General features: G+C 41.1%; 5 protein-coding genes across 5 annotated transcripts; 4 read left to right on the forward strand and 1 right to left on the reverse strand.

The window, feature by feature from the left end:
• Nucleotides 1–870: 870 nt before the first annotated feature.
• On the reverse strand, nt 871–6,534 carry LOC133847542 (GPI inositol-deacylase). The gene is made up of 10 exons (XM_062282674.1): nt 6,078–6,534; nt 5,271–5,993; nt 5,029–5,208; nt 4,814–4,966; nt 4,270–4,364; nt 3,782–4,204; nt 3,109–3,234; nt 2,164–3,042; nt 2,005–2,100; nt 871–1,076 (listed from the first exon to the last, which is right to left on the reverse strand). Exons 1-10 carry the CDS (start codon nt 6,216–6,218, stop codon nt 899–901), a joined length of 2,994 nt encoding a protein of 997 aa, XP_062138658.1. The 5' UTR covers nt 6,219–6,534; the 3' UTR covers nt 871–898.
• A 1,939-nt stretch (nt 6,535–8,473) lies between these two features.
• On the forward strand, nt 8,474–10,556 carry LOC133847565 (protein twisted gastrulation). The gene is made up of 4 exons (XM_062282716.1): nt 8,474–9,209; nt 9,712–9,912; nt 9,972–10,119; nt 10,184–10,556. Exons 1-4 carry the CDS (start codon nt 8,987–8,989, stop codon nt 10,374–10,376), a joined length of 765 nt encoding a protein of 254 aa, XP_062138700.1. The 5' UTR covers nt 8,474–8,986; the 3' UTR covers nt 10,377–10,556.
• A 274-nt stretch (nt 10,557–10,830) lies between these two features.
• LOC133847543 (paraplegin) lies at nt 10,831–14,073 on the forward strand. The gene is made up of 6 exons (XM_062282675.1): nt 10,831–11,349; nt 11,409–12,191; nt 12,260–12,796; nt 12,859–13,129; nt 13,195–13,724; nt 13,789–14,073. The coding sequence occupies exons 1-6, from the start codon at nt 11,116–11,118 to the stop codon at nt 13,945–13,947; spliced, it is 2,514 nt and encodes an 837-aa protein (XP_062138659.1). The 5' UTR covers nt 10,831–11,115; the 3' UTR covers nt 13,948–14,073.
• A 1,268-nt stretch (nt 14,074–15,341) lies between these two features.
• On the forward strand, nt 15,342–16,431 carry LOC133847563 (circadian clock-controlled protein daywake-like). The gene is made up of 3 exons (XM_062282714.1): nt 15,342–15,496; nt 15,561–16,050; nt 16,114–16,431. The coding sequence occupies exons 1-3, from the start codon at nt 15,391–15,393 to the stop codon at nt 16,313–16,315; spliced, it is 798 nt and encodes a 265-aa protein (XP_062138698.1). The 5' UTR covers nt 15,342–15,390; the 3' UTR covers nt 16,316–16,431.
• A 420-nt stretch (nt 16,432–16,851) lies between these two features.
• Nucleotides 16,852–17,796, forward strand: LOC133847564 (circadian clock-controlled protein daywake-like). The gene is made up of 3 exons (XM_062282715.1): nt 16,852–16,957; nt 17,021–17,519; nt 17,582–17,796. The coding sequence occupies exons 1-3, from the start codon at nt 16,885–16,887 to the stop codon at nt 17,787–17,789; spliced, it is 780 nt and encodes a 259-aa protein (XP_062138699.1). The 5' UTR covers nt 16,852–16,884; the 3' UTR covers nt 17,790–17,796.
• Nucleotides 17,797–17,805: the final 9 nt, after the last annotated feature.

Below are 17,805 nucleotides of genomic sequence, written 5' to 3' on the forward strand. Positions count from 1 at the left end.
TTCAGAGTACTTAAGTTTAGCCGCAAAGCTTTTAGTGTCAAGTGTTAACCCGCTTTAGAATGAATTGAAGTTTCGCAGCCGTAAAATTTGAAGTACAAGTGTCAACAACTTTACAATGAAATGAAGTTTCACAGTTTAAAGATCAACCCTTGAGAAACATTTGCAACAAAATGGAAAATATATCAAGATGCAAGTCAACACGCTTGAACAACTATTTTTAAATAAAGTTCAATGAGTTATAAAGTGCATTTGGTAGTGTAAACTCTGTAAATGAATGTGTAAAGTTTTACAATAAACATTTAGAGGGTTTATTTAATAGTTAATTGTGATATTAAGGCTCTCAATATAAAATATGGAGCCAATGACAATATGACATTAAGTAAATAGTTATTGTGGTTGTGTTTTGCAGTCCAGTGTAAACTTACAATTAATTTACACACGTTTATTAAATATATATTTATGGATATTTTCACACATTTGATATAAATGGGCCTGCTGACATGTTTTTTGCCACAGGCGACAGACAAACGCTTTACTCCACTTAGTTATTAATGCAGCCATCGAATTGAGCAATCGAGCTTAAAAGTCGACGCCCATTTGGATAGATTTGTGTTGTGTTCGTTTTCGTGTTCGCGTTTGTTGTGTGGCATATCATTATGGACTTCCCGCACAGCGTGCAGAAAAACATGTCAAACTCTTATTATAGTAGACACCTTACATATTTGGCTATTGTCAAGTGTGTAATGAAACTAAACTAAACTAAATAGTTATTAAACAACAAAAAAAAAACTACAAAAGTAAACAATTAACAGTCGCATTAAACACATGGTTAAAATAAATGGCAAACAAAATTTATAAACCATCTTGTTCTTTTGTTTTGTCTTTCTTTTTTGGATGACTAGTCAAAATACTTGGGCAAGAGTTTCTCCAGCAAACACCCTAGACTCTGTTGGCCGGCGAGCAGCGCAAAGGCGCCAGCGATCACATAGTTGAGGCGATAGACAGCCGCCTGTGAATAGAGGAGCACGCATCCAGCACAAAAGTACAACACCAACGACAATATCCAATAGCCACGACTGTGAAAAGCAAGCATAGATACATACCATTTAGTTAGTGTTGAGTGCGATTAAACAAAAATTGAAATAAAACAAGTGGTGTGGAAAAGGAAACTACCAAAGCAGCGATGATTTCACTGGTTCGCTAAGGAAAAATAAGTTAAAGTATGACTTAACCTAAAGGTTTTATAGAAATGATTATGGAAAGTAAAGTTCGAGTGAAGTGAATAAAAGTTATATTATTAAGCATTAAATTAATGCATAATTAAATAAAGGAATTATAGAATGTGCAGCGATGTTTTCAGTGGTCTACCTTAAATTGAAGGCATTAGAAATGGGAAGTAGAAATGCAGCGATGTTTAAACTAGTTTACTGACAAAAGTTGAAATTAAATAATAATAATTAAAAATAAGTATGATGTGGAAAAGAAAAGTACCAAAGCAGCGATTATTTCACTAGTTCTCAAAAAAAAACCAGTTACATTACATTTAATTTAAATTTTTCCAGGTTATAGAAATGACTATGAAAAGTAAAGTACGAGTGAAGTGAATAAATTCAATTATATATATGCTAAAGAAAATGGAAGTACGAAAGCAGCGATGTTTTCAGTGGTGTACGTTAAATACAAGGCTTTAAAAATATGGTCATGAAAAGGAAGTAGAAAAGCAGCGACGCTTGCAGTGGTTTACTGACATTAAGTGTCAGTAGTCAATGGCATAAAGAAAGCTAAACATATAGAATTAAGAAATGTTGTAATGCAAATTTTAGTATTAACAAATGAAAAACAAAACAAACAGAGAACTAAAGTAAGGTAAAGTAAATTAGTACTGAATGTGTAAAGGAAAGTTGCTTAAGGTTATTAGCAATCAAATCAAAGAACCAGTAAATAAGTAAAGCTGGATAAGCAATTAAAAAAAAACTAGAATTAATTGTCGGGGATAGAACTCACAGTTTTTGTGGTGCGCGCAGCTGGAGCAGCAGACTCAACGAGGCCAACACAATGACGTTGGTGACCAGCGACGGATCTGGAAGATTAATGCCATGTCTGCAGAGCAAATTTACATCGATTAATTGATTTCGCAGGTGTGTGAGGTTTTTGCCAACTTACCGACGACTACGCAGCCAGGCAAGCGTGGTGGGTCCATTGAGCAACAAGAGCATGAACAGCATGAGCAGCAGCGTGACGTGAAAGGGAAAGTTCTGCAAGCCAACGCAAAATTCTGCCGCCTTCTCGTCAGACTTCTCCTCAGCTGCTGGCTGTGCCTCTTGCAACGCCTCTGCTTCGGAATCGGCTTCCGTGTCGGGTTCATCCAGCTCGAAAAGCGGCTGCTCCGTATTCGCTGTCGTCTGCTCCTCGCTTTGTTGTTCTTGTGTGCTCGTCGTTGTTAGTTTAACCAAATCGGCCGCCTTTTGCCATAGAAAATCCTCAAGGTAATCTTTGTAGGCATTCGATAGCATCAAAAAGTAAAATACAAATGCCAAGAGCAGGCCAAGACCGCTGCTGGCGCCAATAGCAACGCCAATTGTTAAAATGCCATACGTGATTGGCAAATGTGTCATGATCGACAATAAAATATTGGAGCTGGATGTCGAGAGTCGCGTCAGCCGCAGTGCCAGGCGATAAAAGACATGTCCGTAAAGCGTCAGTGCTAACCAGAGTCCCAGCACCAACACAATGGAGATGCCAATGGCGGTGCAGTGTATAATGATCGATACATTAATGCTATAGTCGAGTGGCTCCGGTTCCGGGAAGACTTTCAAATTGAGTATCAGCTTCTTGAGCAGCCGACAGCCAGTGACCAAATAGATCGATGTGTACTGCAGATAGCCAATGTAGGGCTTCAGGCTATTGAAGCTGCCAATCTGCTGAAATTTATCCAATTGATTGCGCAACACAATCAGCAGAACGCACACCAAATGCGCCGGAAACCAGCCGTAATACTGCAACACAATGCGGGACAAGGCATCCGCATAAGAGTATTCATAGCTAAGAGCGAGATGGCAACAATTAATGCTTGACAATTCATCACATGAAAACGAGGCGCGTACTCACCTGATGCGATAGCGACAAATGGGATCCAAGTACAAGTCGAGCACGACGGGATTGAGGGAAGTATTATAATGCCTTGGCATCAGCGTGGGCACATTGACATAGAGTCCGGGTTTCTGATCTGACGAGCTGAAAATTATAGAAATAAGATGCGTTGCTATTATTAAAGTATTCTCTAACAATTTAAAGGCTTCAGCTATAATAGTTTCGAAGTTTTAGTGCATTTTAGAAGCGGGCAGACAGACAGACAGAATATAAAATATACATTTAAGCTTTTAAGTAAGGTGAAATGAATTAACTTTTACTTGAGATGCTTTGCTAACATAAAAGTATTCTCTAAAAATTTGGGGGCTTCAGCTATTATAGTTTCGAAGTTTTGATTGTTTTAATGAGCGGACAGACAAATAGACAGATGAATATAAAATATACTTGTAGTATATAAAATATACTTGTGCATTGTCATTAAGAGGGTTTTCTCTCTAGCTAAAGTTGTTGATATGCGAGGCATGAATACATATAAAATAAATTAACGGTAACTTAAGATGCGTTGCTATCATAAAAGTATTCTTTAAGAAACTATTAGTTTTAAAAATTTGGATTATTTTTACAAGCGGACAGACAGCCAGACAGACGATAAAATATACTTTTAGTATACAAAATATACTTGTGAACCTACGTTAGTGTTTGATAGCGTTCAAAACCAGCTGCCCAGGGCACACAGAGTTTGGCTGTGATGCGATAGTTGGGCTGCAGACACTGTAACGGCTCGACATGGACACGCAAACCCTGATAAGGTTCGACCAGCTCTGCGACTCGCAACTTGTAGTGCAACGTGCCTTGCAATGTCTCATTGACTGCCGTGCGTCGTCCATAGGCATACCATCGAGGTATGCGTATATCGACAATGCGCTCCTTGGGATCGTAGATGTCCAGATTGTAGCCAGTGCGTTGGCTGCCCGGTGGCAGGCGTACCAACAAATGCGACCACTGTTGATACGTTTTGCGCAAATTGTGCAAGTCCAGCACAGCAATGCTGCGCGGCTCGATCTCTGCGTTGGGCAAACGCTGTATCAGATGGGTCAATGGTGTCGCCTTGTCGCTGTGGAGATGCATTATGATTAGCTTGATATTTTCGATATGGAATAGCAATTTGTTTAGGCTCACCAAGCGAGTGACTCATTGTCGTTGTGACGTTGCGCCTCGCAGCCAAACAGCCAGTTCTCATCACTCTCCACGTTCAGCGCCTCGATGGCAATTTTCTGCAAGAGAATTCATTATTTTTAGACAACCGTTTTGTCTGCATAGCTTTACAACAGCTTGTAATTAAGTTTGCAATAAACAATACACATATTTTTGCTTAAATTACTTCCAACTGATTGTGACTAAATGCCCAGAGAATGAAACAGATTAAAATACAGCTGTTTTGCTTGCCTAACATTCACTTATCAGGAATGATTTAAAAATAACGTTGTAATGAAATTGGTTGAAAATTATGCAGATACTTGAAAAATTTGAAGAATTGCTTAAGCTTATTCCACGTAACTAGCTTGCAACATTTTCAGCTGCATTGTCATCAATTTTGAGTACCTTAGCTGCTATAGTCTTACAGATCTGGGCGTTTAAAGTCGCGGACAGACAGACAGACGAACGGGGCTAAATAGTTTCATGTTTTCTGCTGCTTTTCAAGCATACGATTGGCAAAACGCACCTTGTAACGCTCCTGACGCTGCAGGCCAATCAGCTCATGGTATTGACTCTTCAGGCCGCTGGCAAAGAACTTGTTGATGACCAGTCGTCGCTCCTCATGCCAATTGGTGCGCGACGGCAAATTGACCAAGCTCTGCTGACGTGGTCGTCGCCGCTGCAATCGATAAGCAAACATTATAGATAAGACGAAGATTGCATGTGAAATCCATGACTTACCACAAAATGCGACAGCGCAGAATGCATGTTGCGCTGCTTGTTGCCGCTAAAGATGACGGTGTCATCGCTGCGTCGCTGGGCAATGCTGAAGAGGAAACGATTGATGACCTGCATGAACTGCAGACACCAAACCGCCGACAAATGGTCACAACTGAGGCTAACACGTGGAATGGCCGAAGTCTTAAAAAAATACAGCACAGAAATTAGAACAGAGGCTATTCAATAGAGATGTATCCACTTACCATGGCATGGAGATCGTTAAACTGGGAACTCGTCAGTCCTGCATTGACCAAGAGATCACGATTGCCGCCGCCCGTCGAGATGAGCAGCACATTGTCGAGCTTCGGTGACAATTCTTGGCTGGCCATGCGCTCTTCGCTCAACTGCTTCTGATGCAAGCTCTGGCACACATTCGTGCTATTCGTTGGCTTTGAGGCGGTGCGTGTGCGACTCAGCTGCGTGTGCGTGTCCACATAGAATTGACCCAGATGGGCATCTAAATTGAGCACCGGCTGATCCAATGGCGTTGATATACTAATAATCGCATTGATATGTTGACTTATCTCTGCATCTGTGAGCACCGATTGCGCCAATTTTCCGCCCATCGAATGGCCAATTAGCACAATGGGACTGGGTTGCCGGTATAGCGTCAAAATGCTGCGTATGCAATGCTTGAGAAACTTTTGCTGGTGATACATATAGCCGCCATAGACAGCCGACAATTCCTCGTCAAAGTCTATGGTATAGTAGTCCAAATGCACACCAGTCTCAACATGTTCACGTGCCTTGCGCAACGCCACCGAGGCGAGGGAACGCACCTGTTTATAGGAGCCAGCATTGCCGGGCACAAAAATTACGGGGGCGCCGGTCATACGACTCTTGAGTGGACTCTCACGGCGCACGCTTTCGTAGTAGTAATAGAGTCCATAGTTGGGGAACTGTTTATTCGCCGCGAAGTGCACACGCTGTTTAAAAATATGCAATTAGCTAACTATTACTATTGCAAAGAAAGCAAAGATTGTTTTTTTTTTTGTTCTTGATAAGTTTACCGCAAACATGGGCTCGCCAAACATATAAGTCATGCGGCAGGCGTTAGGTTCCACTTCCACGTGCAGCTGGCCGATCCCGTAGATGAAACTGCATATTGAGCCAATTACAAGGAGCACCGCACAGTTCCGAAACACTATCATTTGGCATAAACGAGAGAATTTGACGTATGGCTTTTTTTTTGTTTTTCTTTTTTGGTGTGCGGCCGCTTTGTTATTATTTCGCTTGCACGGCGTTGCCAGATGTTGCGAACACAAACAAATACAAAACAGCCAGAGTGTTTTGAATCCCAGGCTAGAGGTGAGTGCGTGTCGTGTTTTAGCCTATCGATCGTTTTCTATCATTGTTTTTTTGTTTTAAGTTCGCTTAAACAAATATTCGTAGCAGTACAGGTTTTTTTTCGTTTACCTATTTTAGCAATGAAAAAAGACAGGTCTTATTAGTGGAGAATGATAAATATCGAACAAATGATACCTATATGTGAATTTAAAAAATTAAATATATCGACTAAACTAAAGCAAAGCCTACCTACTACAGAACAAGACAGTTTTGAATCCGGGTCTAGAGGTGTGCGCGTGTCGCGTTTTGTTAGTTTTTTATAGCCTCTTTCCACCTCACTCAGTTTTTCTACGTTTTTTAAAGTCCCGTTTCGGGGTTTCCATCTGCACGAACCGAAAAATATGGGCAACGGTAAATTTCTCAATATGGCCGCTCTGAAATATCAGCTGTTCAAATGTAAACATGAGTTGGCGAACATTTCAAAAAACAGCACGCGCATTTGAAAATGGAAAATTTTATTAAATTGGAGAATTTTGATGAGGATTTTAACGAAGTGGAGGGAAAATTAGCGAAGTATAGAGTATAGGCCATTGCTGGCAGCAATGTAATATTTACATAAATACATTTACTTTTTAGCAACGGCATGGGTGTTTTTAGGAGCGCGATGTTCCTGGAAACAACGAATCATTTTTTGAAGATCATTTTCGAATTAATAGGGAGGAGTTTGGCATCCTTGTCGAGCGCCTTTGTGGATTGGCCAAAAAATGCACTACATTTCTCCTCCCATAACTCGAACAACATAGCCTTGTGGATGCCACTCCACGATATTGACGGCTTTCGAGTTTTTTGGCTCATCTAAAATATAAAAAATTTGCTTTAAAAAGCAAAATAAAATTTTTATTTTTCTATTTTCATACCTTGGCGCACTTTAATGTCAGCTGTTTTTTTAGTGGTGAGCTCTTTTTCGTTGTCATATCGATCAAAATATCGCATAATTACCCAAAAAGTGCTTTCGCTATTTCTACGTAGCTCGCGAACGTAGAAAAACCGATGTTTTTTTCTTATGGGTTTTTACATGGGGCGAACGTAACATTCGGCCTGAACGTGAAAAAACCAAAGAAAACCAAAGAAAACCGAGAGGTGGAAAGAGGCTATTATTTTAACATTTTTATTAAAACTCACTTATGTTAATATTTGTAAAATATATTTATTTTGTATTTATTATTAAGAATAGCGGCTGTCAAATAAGAAATAATTAACAAATATCCTTATATAAATTCAAATAGATCAACTAAACTGATCTAAAGCCTACTTTGCATTCAAGATGAGAGTGTTTTGTGTGTAATTCGTTGTTTATTTATTAGACTTGATGTGTAATGTAGTATATAATAATAATTGTCTTTGATGATTCGATAGCACGGCTTTAAAAATAGCGACATCGATAGCAAGGCTTACACACACACACACACACCAGAGTTACAAATCTTTTAGTGCACACACTCGCACTCATACAATTACAAGCATTCCAATCGAATACCTTTTTGATCTCTATAATATACACGTGTGTGTGTGTGTATTGATTATTGTTGTTGTTTGTATTTGCTCACATCTCGCGTTGTGGTAGTCCATCATTCAGTTAATGAACGCGCTCGCGCTCCCTTAACCTACCCCACCCCGCCCCCGCACGCATCCACCAGTAAGAGCAGCGACATCAACGCTTCGTAACGTGTTTACGTTTCTCTAAGCCACCCTGTGTGTGTGTCTATGGGTTGAACATACATAAATACATATGTATATGCGTGTGTGTGTATGTGTGTGCGCTTAATTCGCGCATTGTATCTAGCTAACTGGCTGGTTGGATAGGGAAAGAAGCAACAACAACAAGAAGAAAAAAAAACAAGAGAGACAGGAAAAAAGACAGTTATGCCCTGCTGCGTCGCGCCAATAACAAAAACAAGCTACATAGCTGACGCCGTCTCGTTGTCGTCGTCTTTGCTGTCGCCGTCTGCGCCGACGTCGTTGTTGTTTTTGTCGTTGTCGTCGTCGTTTGGCTCTCTCGCATCTGTCGATCGCTGGCTGCTCTGCTGCTGCTGCTGTGTTGTGTCTTCTGGGATCGTTTGTTAGTGTATGTCGTGGTGTCGTTTATTGTTGTTGCGCTGTGTTGTTGTTACGCGCTGTGACTGACTTGTTCAATGATTTAGTAAAAATATTCATAGCTCATTCCAAAACTTGTTCTTGTGCCTGCTGTTGTTGTGCCTTGTGCAAATACAAAAAATATATATATAAAATTAACGCGCTACAATTTCTATGTATCTATCAAATATTATACATAGTATTTATAATGTGTATTAGTAGTTAAAGAAAAATTATTGTAAACTGCAGTAGCATCTATCAATCATTCAAAGTCCAGCAAGCAGAGCGTCGGCGTGTCTTCTTCTTGCTGCTCGTGTGCAATTCAAATACTGCGCCACCTCCTTCTACTCTTTCTCCACCCACCAACAACAACACATCATCAAAATATCTCCCACCAAAAACAACTGCAACACAACCACCTGTATCGAAATTTATCGAAAACGAAAAGGAAACAAAACATTGACTTGTGCGTATACAATTTAGTTATCATTTATCGAAAATGGAAGTGTGGCGATCGTTGACGATTGGCGCATTTCTAGTGCTGGGATTCGTGTGCTTCTATGGCGTGGTGGAATCATGCAATGAAATCGTTTGCGCCTCCATCGTTTCCAAGTGCATGTTAACGCAAAGCTGCAAATGCGAGCTTAAAAATTGCTCCTGCTGCAAAGAGTGCCTCAAGTGTCTGGGCAAAAAATACTATGAGGAGTGCTGTAGTTGTGTGGGTAAGTAGCTAAATCGATCGATCGATGATGTGATCTCAGCTAATATGATTTGTGTGTGACATTATCATTATTCATTATTGCGCTGCCGTCGACGTCGTTGTTGTTTTTGGTTGTATGCAAATACATAGGTATGCGTGTATCTGTGTATTTGAGCGAGTGCCTGTGTGTATGTGAATATTTGCGATGTGTAATAATGCGATCGTGCTCAGCGTCAACGTCTATCGATAGTTGAGCCGCTGTTTGAAACTCGATTACACAAATAGAAAACATTAACACTTATGCCGTGCTTTCAAAATTTGAATTTCTTAACATATAAAAGTAGTTAAAAATTCAAAACAAAAAAGTTACTATAAAATAAAATATATGATTACTCCGCTAATATTTTGATTGCTAAAATAAATATTCTTCAAATGAATTATTATATATTGGTCTGTTTTGTGAAATAGTTAAATTTATTTAAATATAGTTTGCTATATAAATAAAATTATTTAAATTTTTGCAGAGTTGTGTCCCAAGCCCAATGAAACACGCAATTCGCTGTCAAAGAAATCGCACGTAGAAGATTTTGAAGGCGTGCCCGAGCTCTTCAATGTGCTGGCCTCTGAAGATGACAGTGATAGTGATTATTGGGATGCGTTCACATTTCAAGTGGATTGGTCCAGAGGCAAGCCCACATTGGAGAAGGATGAAAAATATTATCTTAGTGAGTGTTGGACAAAAACTTTCATATGAAATACCCGAATAATGAATTAACTCCTATAGAATATAACGACAAGAACTTGGAAGACGGCGGCGCCGAAGAGCGTGACAATTTGCTGACAGTTAACTGCACAGTCATATATTGGGATCATTGTGTGTCGATGAATAAATGCCGTCAAAGCTGTCAAACTACAGGTGCTAGCAGCTACAGGTATGTCGAAAAACCTCTTCGATGAATAGAATAACTTATTTAAAAATTTCGTTATTGTATTTAGATGGTTCCACGATGGTTGCTGCGAATGTGTAGGCTCTACGTGTATTAACTATGGAGTCAACGAAAGTCGCTGTCGACGTTGTCCAGAATCGAAAGATTCCGACGATGATTTCGATGAGAACATCGATGAAGAGATGCAGGACTTTGGCGACAGTATGGGTCCCTTCGATGGCTCAGTGAATAGTAATTATTAATTAAACAGCGAACAAAATGCCATTTAAAGATAAAAAACCAACAAAAAAGAACAAGAACAAGAACAACATTTAACAAATTACGTTACTCAATTCAAGTGACATTATTATTGTGTAGTACGAAGTAATTTTGTATAGCATTATTATTATTATTATTATATTTTTTTTTGTAATCTTAAAGAATAGGCGCTTTTTGATTGTTTTCATATTTGAACAGACCAAGATATATATATAAATATATATTTTTGTAGAACCCAATAATAAAGATTATACATATGACATAAACGATGAAATTAAAACAAGTGATTTTTCTAGGGATGGGTGTTTTGCTACGTGAGTGACTTGCATAAGGGTTAACCTTGCTGAGCCGTTGTTTGATAACAAGCATATACACAAACATACGTAGTACACAAATAACACATGACACATGAATGAATATGGAAAAATTGTTTATTTATTCCCATATTGATGTGTAGAAAATGTATTGATGTAAAGATGAATTTTTGGAATTTATTAAAACAAATTAAAAGTGTGCCTATTAAAATAGACGCCGAAACAACATAACGTAAAACAGCTGATTCAGAGGCCAGCCTGCCAGTCAGCCGTTTTGCGACGGAGTGGCAACGCTCGATGCATTGCATGTAATTTCAAGCGAACAACATCAAGTTACGTATTCGCAACCGGCGGCCAACAAACAGACAGCGAGACAGAGAGAGAGCAAGAAAAAGTGGCTGGAAAAATTATGTTCAAGGGTTTGCGACATGTGAGAAATGTGCTGCAACGTGGACACTACTGCAATCAGGCAACAGGCCGGTGCCATGCCACCTACGTGACGCACATGATGAAAGCTGAAGCAGCAGCGGCAGCGGCATCGGCAGCCACCAAACACAACAACAACAATTCTGGTGGCATCGGCAGCGCTGCTTTGCGACACCAGCTGAGTGTGCCCGCTTTGCAGCCGCTGAGCTGGCGACAGGTGAGTGAAGTGAAGAGGTTTGGCTCAATTGTTGTCAACTGATTTGCATCTTTGTTTAGGTGCAACTGCTGCGCTCGGAGTACAAGGCAATTGTGGGTGTGATCGCGCGCTCGCTGCAATTGACGACACGCGAGGTGCAGCAATTGCACTTGCGCTGCCTGAGCTCCCGCAAATCGGACAACGAAAGCAGCAGCAACAGCAAAAGCAGCGATGACAAAAAGAGCGACAAGTCGGACAAGAAAGCAGCAACTGCTGCTGGCGACGACAGCAGTAGCAGCAAAGAAACAACAAGCAGCTCTGGCGAGGAACCCCCCAAGGACAGCAGTAGCAGCAATAGCAATAACAACAAGAACAACGAGAATGACGAGAAACTGCGCTCAGTCCTAACCAAAGCCGTGCTGTGGCTCTTCACCATCTACATGTTTGTGGCATTCATCTCGCTGCTTATCACACCGCGTACCGAACGTCCCGAGGGCTCCACACGCTACGTCTCCTGGAATGAGTTTGTGCATCACATGCTCGCCGTTGGCGAAGTCAAGGAACTGATCATACGCCCTGACATGGAGATGGTTACCATCATTCTGCATGAGGGCGCCGTGATCAAGGGACGTAAAGTCACTTCGAGCATTTTCCACATGGCTGTTGCTGATGCCAACAAGTTTGAGGAGAAACTGCGGCTGGTGGAGAAGCGGCTGGGTATCAAGGACGGCGTGCCAGTCACCTATGATCGTCAGACAGATACAACCGGTCGCATATTGATGCTGTTGCTCTTCTGTGCACTCCTCATGTCGATTGCAACGCGCATGCGCAGTATGAAGAGTCCCCTCAGCATGGACTCCTTTGTAAGCAGCTTCCTCAGCTCTATATATATTTGGTATATCCATTAACTTGAACTCTTTTCTGTTTATAGAACCAAATGGGACGCGCCAAGTTCACGCTGGTTGATCCCTTTGATGGTGGACGCGGCGTTTTGTTTCGCGACGTTGCCGGACTCAGTGAGGCCAAGCAAGAGGTGAAGGAGTTCGTTGACTACCTCAAGTCGCCGGAGAAGTACCAACGTCTGGGCGCCAAGGTGCCACGCGGCGCCCTGTTGCTCGGTCCGCCCGGTTGCGGTAAAACGCTGCTGGCCAAAGCGGTGGCTACCGAAGCTCAAGTGCCTTTCCTTAGCATGAACGGTTCCGAGTTCATTGAGATGATCGGTGGCCTGGGCGCCGCTCGTGTGCGTGATCTCTTCAAGGAGGGCAAAAAGCGTGCGCCGTGCATTATTTACATCGATGAAATCGATGCCATTGGTCGCCAGCGTTCCGGCACCGAAAGCATGGGACAGGGAAGCTCTGGGGAATCGGAACAAACTCTTAATCAGCTGCTTGTTGAGATGGATGGCATGGCTACCAAGGAGGGGGTTCTCATGCTCGCCAGCACCAATCGTGCCGATATACTCGATAAGGTAAGATACTTCTTCCCTGAACTAGCCGAACTTTAATCTCTGTTTCTTTTCAACATTTGCAGGCTTTGTTGCGTCCCGGACGCTTCGATCGTCACATACTCATCGATTTGCCTACGCTGCAGGAGCGCAAAGAGATCTTCGAGAAGCATTTGTCCTCGGTCAAACTGGCCGAATCGCCCAGCACATATTCCCAGCGCCTGGCACGCTTGACGCCCGGTTTCTCCGGCGCCGACATTGCCAACGTGTGCAACGAGGCGGCGTTGCATGCGGCACGACACACACAGTCCGAGGTGAGCAGCAAGAATCTGGAGTATGCTGTGGAGCGTTTAGTGGGTGAGTGTTAAAAACTTTTACAATTACGTGTACGTGCTCTACATTTCTTTTTTCTCTCTTTCTAGGTGGTACCGAGAAGCGTTCGCATGCGCTGTCGCTGGCGGAACGCAAGGTGATTGCGTATCACGAGTCGGGACATGCGCTTGTTGGCTGGATGCTGCCCAACTCGGATATCCTGCTCAAGGTGACAATTGTGCCGCGCACAAGTCTCGCATTGGGCTTCGCTCAGTATACGCCGAGCGAGCAGCATTTGTATTCCAAGGAGGAGCTCTTCGATAAGATGTGCATGGCCCTGGGCGGTCGGGCCGCCGAGAATTTGATCTTTCAACGCATTACGACGGGCGCCCAAAACGATCTGGAGAAGGTGACCAAAATAGCGTATTCACAGATTAAGAAATTCGGCATGAATGACACTTTGGGTCCGATCTATATACGCGATGCGGATGAATCGGGCAGTTCGGGCGCCGGTGGCAGCAGCAAACCGTTCTCCAGGGCCATGGAGAACATCATCGATAACGAGGCGCGCACCATAGTCTCAAAGGCGTATCAGACCACCGAGGAGATACTCATCACGCATCGCGACAAACTAGAAAAGGTGCGTTTCTATAAATTCCTCTTAGATTAGATCATCATTTTTGATATTTGATTTTTTTGAACAGCTCGCAGAGGCGCTGTTGGAGAAGGAGACACTCGATTATGATGAGGTTGTTAGCCTGATTGGTCCACCACCGTTCGATCCGGCCAAACGTCAAGTGGAAGCCGTTGAGTTTGAGCAATCGCTGAAGAACCTGAGCACCGACGATGCGACCAAAGCCTAATGGCGACATCTATTATTAGCAGCATTCATTTCACACCCTTCTCGCCACTATCCCCAACTCTTCACCACGCCATCCAGGTTCATGTTCAACTAAATGTAAATAAAGTTGTTTACCTTTTTAAATTGATTTACACATCTCTGAGTCACCTGCCACTAGTTTGTTCGCTGAACTCTCGAGACCTTTTTGTAACGCTACAAAAACCTATAAAAAAAACTTCAGCTTAATGTGCTACTCTATTACCTTAGCGATTAGTCAGTAACGTCTGCACCCTACATAAAGCTTATGAATTTTTGTCAAATTATTAAGTTTTAGGCTAGATCAAACACTTGGGAACATAGCTTGATGCTAAATTAAATATATAATTTATAAGTTGAGCTAACTGAACATAAAGGAATTGTTTGGTGATTAAGTCAGAATTTTGTTAGGTCTAATATGTAATTATTATTTTAACGTGTGTTTAGTTTAATATTTTATAGGGTTGGGTGTTTAGATTTATGTTCATAAGGTAATGGATATTTTAGTTAGCTAAAAAAAAGATTAAGGTTCGGATAGCATTTTATTAGGTTATGTAAGCTTTACATTGTAAATCCGTCAATATTTTAGAAGAGATGCGTTAAGGTTATAAAATTCATTGATTATAATATTTGTAGTTAACTAGTGTGATTATAATTAATAGAGTGGATCTATTAGCTAATTCCTGGGTATATGAAACTATAACAATAACTAAGTGCTAATACTTGGCCTATAACATTGAAGTTCTTGGGAAAATGGCAACAAAGAAATGGGGCCTTAAAAGTTGCAACGACTTTTAGATACCCTGTGCATAAATAAAGTTACTATACGAAGTAGGGGATCATTTATTTTTAAGTTAGTGAATTGAAGTTAGGTAAGCATTTTTTCAGGTTTTATAAAGCCATTAATTTGTAAGTTAAAGTTAATATTAACTGACATATTTAATAAGCCTATAATTAAATATGTCAGTTAATAGTTTTTGTAGCTGTCTAATAGTGACTAATAATAATAATAATCTTGTGTTTATAGTGCATTTATAATCGATAGCCCTGTTAGAGGGGATCTCCACACTAGATAATTCCTTAGTCTTAATACTTGGCCCATAACATTGGAGTTCTTAGGAAAATGACATCAAAGAAATGGGTACTTTGGAAGCTGACACGACTGTTAGATACACTGTACATAAATAAAGTTATACGAAGGAGGTGAATTTTGTTAGAAGGATAATGTAAAGGATCAGTAGAGATATTGTTGAGAGTCAGAAAAAATTGGTGATCCATGTTTTTGCAAGTAAGATATGACTTCATAACGGAAGCGTAGTGAACTCCCATTTAGTTGGCACTTGTAATTGAGACGAGACGAACTCCGCGACACGATGCCCAGAGTTCAGTTGAGAGATGCAAATAAAAACGCAATGCATGCAATTATCGGATGTTAGTTGTGAAACCAGCGGCGAGCAAAATGTTACGTGAAAGTTCCAAATTTCCTATTTTACTTTTATTGTTGGGTGTAAGCTCGACTAGAGCTCTGGAATTGCGTGAGTTCAACTTGTAGCTACTGCAATTTTCCTCAGGATTCAAATCTCGGTCTTCTCTTTGTAGCTTCGCCGCTGCAGCGCTGCCAACCCGAAGATCAGGACTGCCTGATCGCGCAGGTTCAATCATATTTCCAGCATTTTAGCCAGGGAATTCCTGAACTGAAGGTGCCAAGTTTGGATCCCCTGGAGTTGGGAGTAGTGCGTGCCTTAAACAATGATCCCAGCGGTGCGTTGTCTTTTAATCTCGTGCTGACAAACACTTCACTCCACTTGCTGTCGAAAGCACAGCTAACGAGCATTAAAGGTTTCACCAGGGACCTAAGTAAACCTCTGAAACTTACCTGGATCTTAAGTGCAAAGAATCTAGAAGTGCATGCCACCTATGACGTCAAGGGCAAGATCATAATGCTGCCTATCGTGAGCAAAGGCCATGTTGTCATTCGGCTAAACGATGTGCAGACCAAGAGCAGAGTTTCAGCTGTTCCCGAAAAACGTGACGATGGCAAGTACTATCTGAAGCTAACCGAGCACAAGTCCGTCTCCAAAGTTGGCAGGCAAGTTGAGCAACAGGCTTTTCCAAATTGCATTCCTAAGTAGTTTTTTTTTCTTTCTTTCAGTGGTAACTTTAGCATGTCAAACTCAACCAACATAAATCCAGCATTAGCGGATAGCATGTTGTCGGTGCTGAACAATGACTGGGAAGCGTTGTCTGCGGATATTCAGCCCAGGATTACGGAAGCCTATGATCGCTCCATTAAGCGTATAATTGAAAGCCTCTGGAATGCAGTGCCCTATGATGACTTCTTTAACATTGTCTAAGATTGAGGCATTTATTTCAAAATTTTTATGTATTTATGAGAATATTTTATTTAAATAAAATAAAGTACTTATTATGGGTGGTTGAGCTGGCGCCCAACGTGCGACATTATAAAGCATTTTTAACGAGCATTTAACAAATATCTTTTGCATGAAATGGTTAATACGGAAGTATCTTATCAAGAAAGTAGAGTATAGAACTGCTAGTTGCGTAGAAGCTTTTTCAATAAAATTATTGAAACCAGCTACGTGGCTATTGATTACCCAATAGGAAACTTGTTTCAACAAGTTGTTCAATTATTAGTTGTTCGAATATTAATTGATCTTTACATCAATGTTCATTAGTACTTGCAAGAATTTAAATAATTATATGGCTTAGCGTATTTATGCCACGCTCGCATTAAAAATAGTTAATAAATGTCTCAAATCAGCTGCAAACGATCGCAGCATTGTAACAACAAAATTAATAGCGTAACATTGTAAGCGATCTTATGGAGATCATATAACAACACGTAGATCCCAGAACTATATAAACCATAGCAAGGCTCAGACAGTATTGTAGTTTGACGAACATGTTAAAGATCGCGCTTAGAGTTTTGCCCCTTCTATTGGGCATTTGCGGTACGCTCGCCCAGGGATATATTCGTAAGTAGCTTAGTTTTAAATATTCAGTATTAAATGGCTTACCACATTTATCTACACTTGAAGCCTCCGCTTTGGTTCGCTGTCCAGTGGATGATAAGCAATGCTTTAAAACTCAAGCAGAGCAATATGTGAAATATTACAAAAATGGAATTCCGGAGCATGGTGTTCCGGGCGTGGAGCCTTTAGAATTGGGAGCACTGAACTTTCGGCTTGGCAACGCAAAAAGCCCGTTACAAATGGAATTGCAAGCAACGAATATCGCCGTCGCAAACTTTGGCAACGGCATGATCGTAGATAGCTTGCAGATAAATGCCTCCGCCACGGATCTTACCACACCCTTTAATGTGATCTGGAAAATAAGTTTCCCCGAGCTGGATATCAATGCGGATTATTCGTTGACAGGCAAATTTCTTATCTTGCCCATGAATAGCAAGGGTAAGCTGAAAACCAAGCTGACCAAAGTAGTGGCCACTGCTACTTGTTTTATTCAGCCCGAGAAGCGTAAAGATGGCAACACTTACTTAAAGATCGTAAAGATCAGCGCAACAGAATCCATTGGCAGGTAGGCGACGCATTCCTTCAATACTTTATCAAAATGCATTTTCCGAGTGTTTGTTTTTACAGCATCAAGATAAATTTCACGAACCTATTCAAAGATGCGGAACTGAATGAAGCAACTGTGAAGGTGTTCAACGATGAATTTGCGACATTCGAGGGGGAGATCAAACCGAAGTTACTGAACGCCATCACACGTAAAATGAATTCCGTATTGCAAAAGCTCTTCGATGTGATGCCTTATGAGGGTTTGTTTCTCAATAAAAAAGTAAAATAATGATATACTATAAACA

Source organism: Drosophila sulfurigaster, chromosome X (genome assembly GCF_023558435.1).
Source record: "Drosophila sulfurigaster albostrigata strain 15112-1811.04 chromosome X, ASM2355843v2, whole genome shotgun sequence".
Taxonomy (NCBI): domain Eukaryota; kingdom Metazoa; phylum Arthropoda; class Insecta; order Diptera; family Drosophilidae; genus Drosophila; species Drosophila sulfurigaster.

Bases quoted from the DNA above. Each gene is read 5' to 3' on its own strand.
- LOC133847542 (XM_062282674.1), bottom strand. From the start codon at position 6,218: ATGATAGTGTTTCGGAACTGTGCGGTGCTCCTTGTAATTGGCTCAATA. The intron at 5,209-5,270 runs GTAAGTGGATAC...TATTTTTTTAAG, and splicing joins TTAACGATCTCCATGCCATG to ACTTCGGCCATTCCACGTGT. The intron at 3,043-3,108 runs GTGAGTACGCGC...TCTCGCTCTTAG, and splicing joins ATTTGTCGCTATCGCATCAG to CTATGAATACTCTTATGCGG.
- LOC133847565 (XM_062282716.1), top strand. From the start codon at position 8,987: ATGGAAGTGTGGCGATCGTTGACGATTGGCGCATTTCTAGTGCTGGGA. The intron at 9,913-9,971 runs GTGAGTGTTGGA...TAACTCCTATAG, and splicing joins GGATGAAAAATATTATCTTA to AATATAACGACAAGAACTTG. The intron at 10,120-10,183 runs GTATGTCGAAAA...TATTGTATTTAG, and splicing joins ACAGGTGCTAGCAGCTACAG to ATGGTTCCACGATGGTTGCT.
- LOC133847543 (XM_062282675.1), top strand. From the start codon at position 11,116: ATGTTCAAGGGTTTGCGACATGTGAGAAATGTGCTGCAACGTGGACAC. The intron at 12,192-12,259 runs GTAAGCAGCTTC...TTCTGTTTATAG, and splicing joins CCCTCAGCATGGACTCCTTT to AACCAAATGGGACGCGCCAA. The intron at 13,725-13,788 runs GTGCGTTTCTAT...TTTTTTGAACAG, and splicing joins ATCGCGACAAACTAGAAAAG to CTCGCAGAGGCGCTGTTGGA.
- LOC133847563 (XM_062282714.1), top strand. From the start codon at position 15,391: ATGTTAGTTGTGAAACCAGCGGCGAGCAAAATGTTACGTGAAAGTTCC. The intron at 15,497-15,560 runs GTGAGTTCAACT...TTCTCTTTGTAG, and splicing joins GACTAGAGCTCTGGAATTGC to CTTCGCCGCTGCAGCGCTGC. The intron at 16,051-16,113 runs GCAAGTTGAGCA...TCTTTCTTTCAG, and splicing joins TCCGTCTCCAAAGTTGGCAG to TGGTAACTTTAGCATGTCAA.
- LOC133847564 (XM_062282715.1), top strand. From the start codon at position 16,885: ATGTTAAAGATCGCGCTTAGAGTTTTGCCCCTTCTATTGGGCATTTGC. The intron at 16,958-17,020 runs GTAAGTAGCTTA...CTACACTTGAAG, and splicing joins GCTCGCCCAGGGATATATTC to CCTCCGCTTTGGTTCGCTGT. The intron at 17,520-17,581 runs GTAGGCGACGCA...TTGTTTTTACAG, and splicing joins GCAACAGAATCCATTGGCAG to CATCAAGATAAATTTCACGA.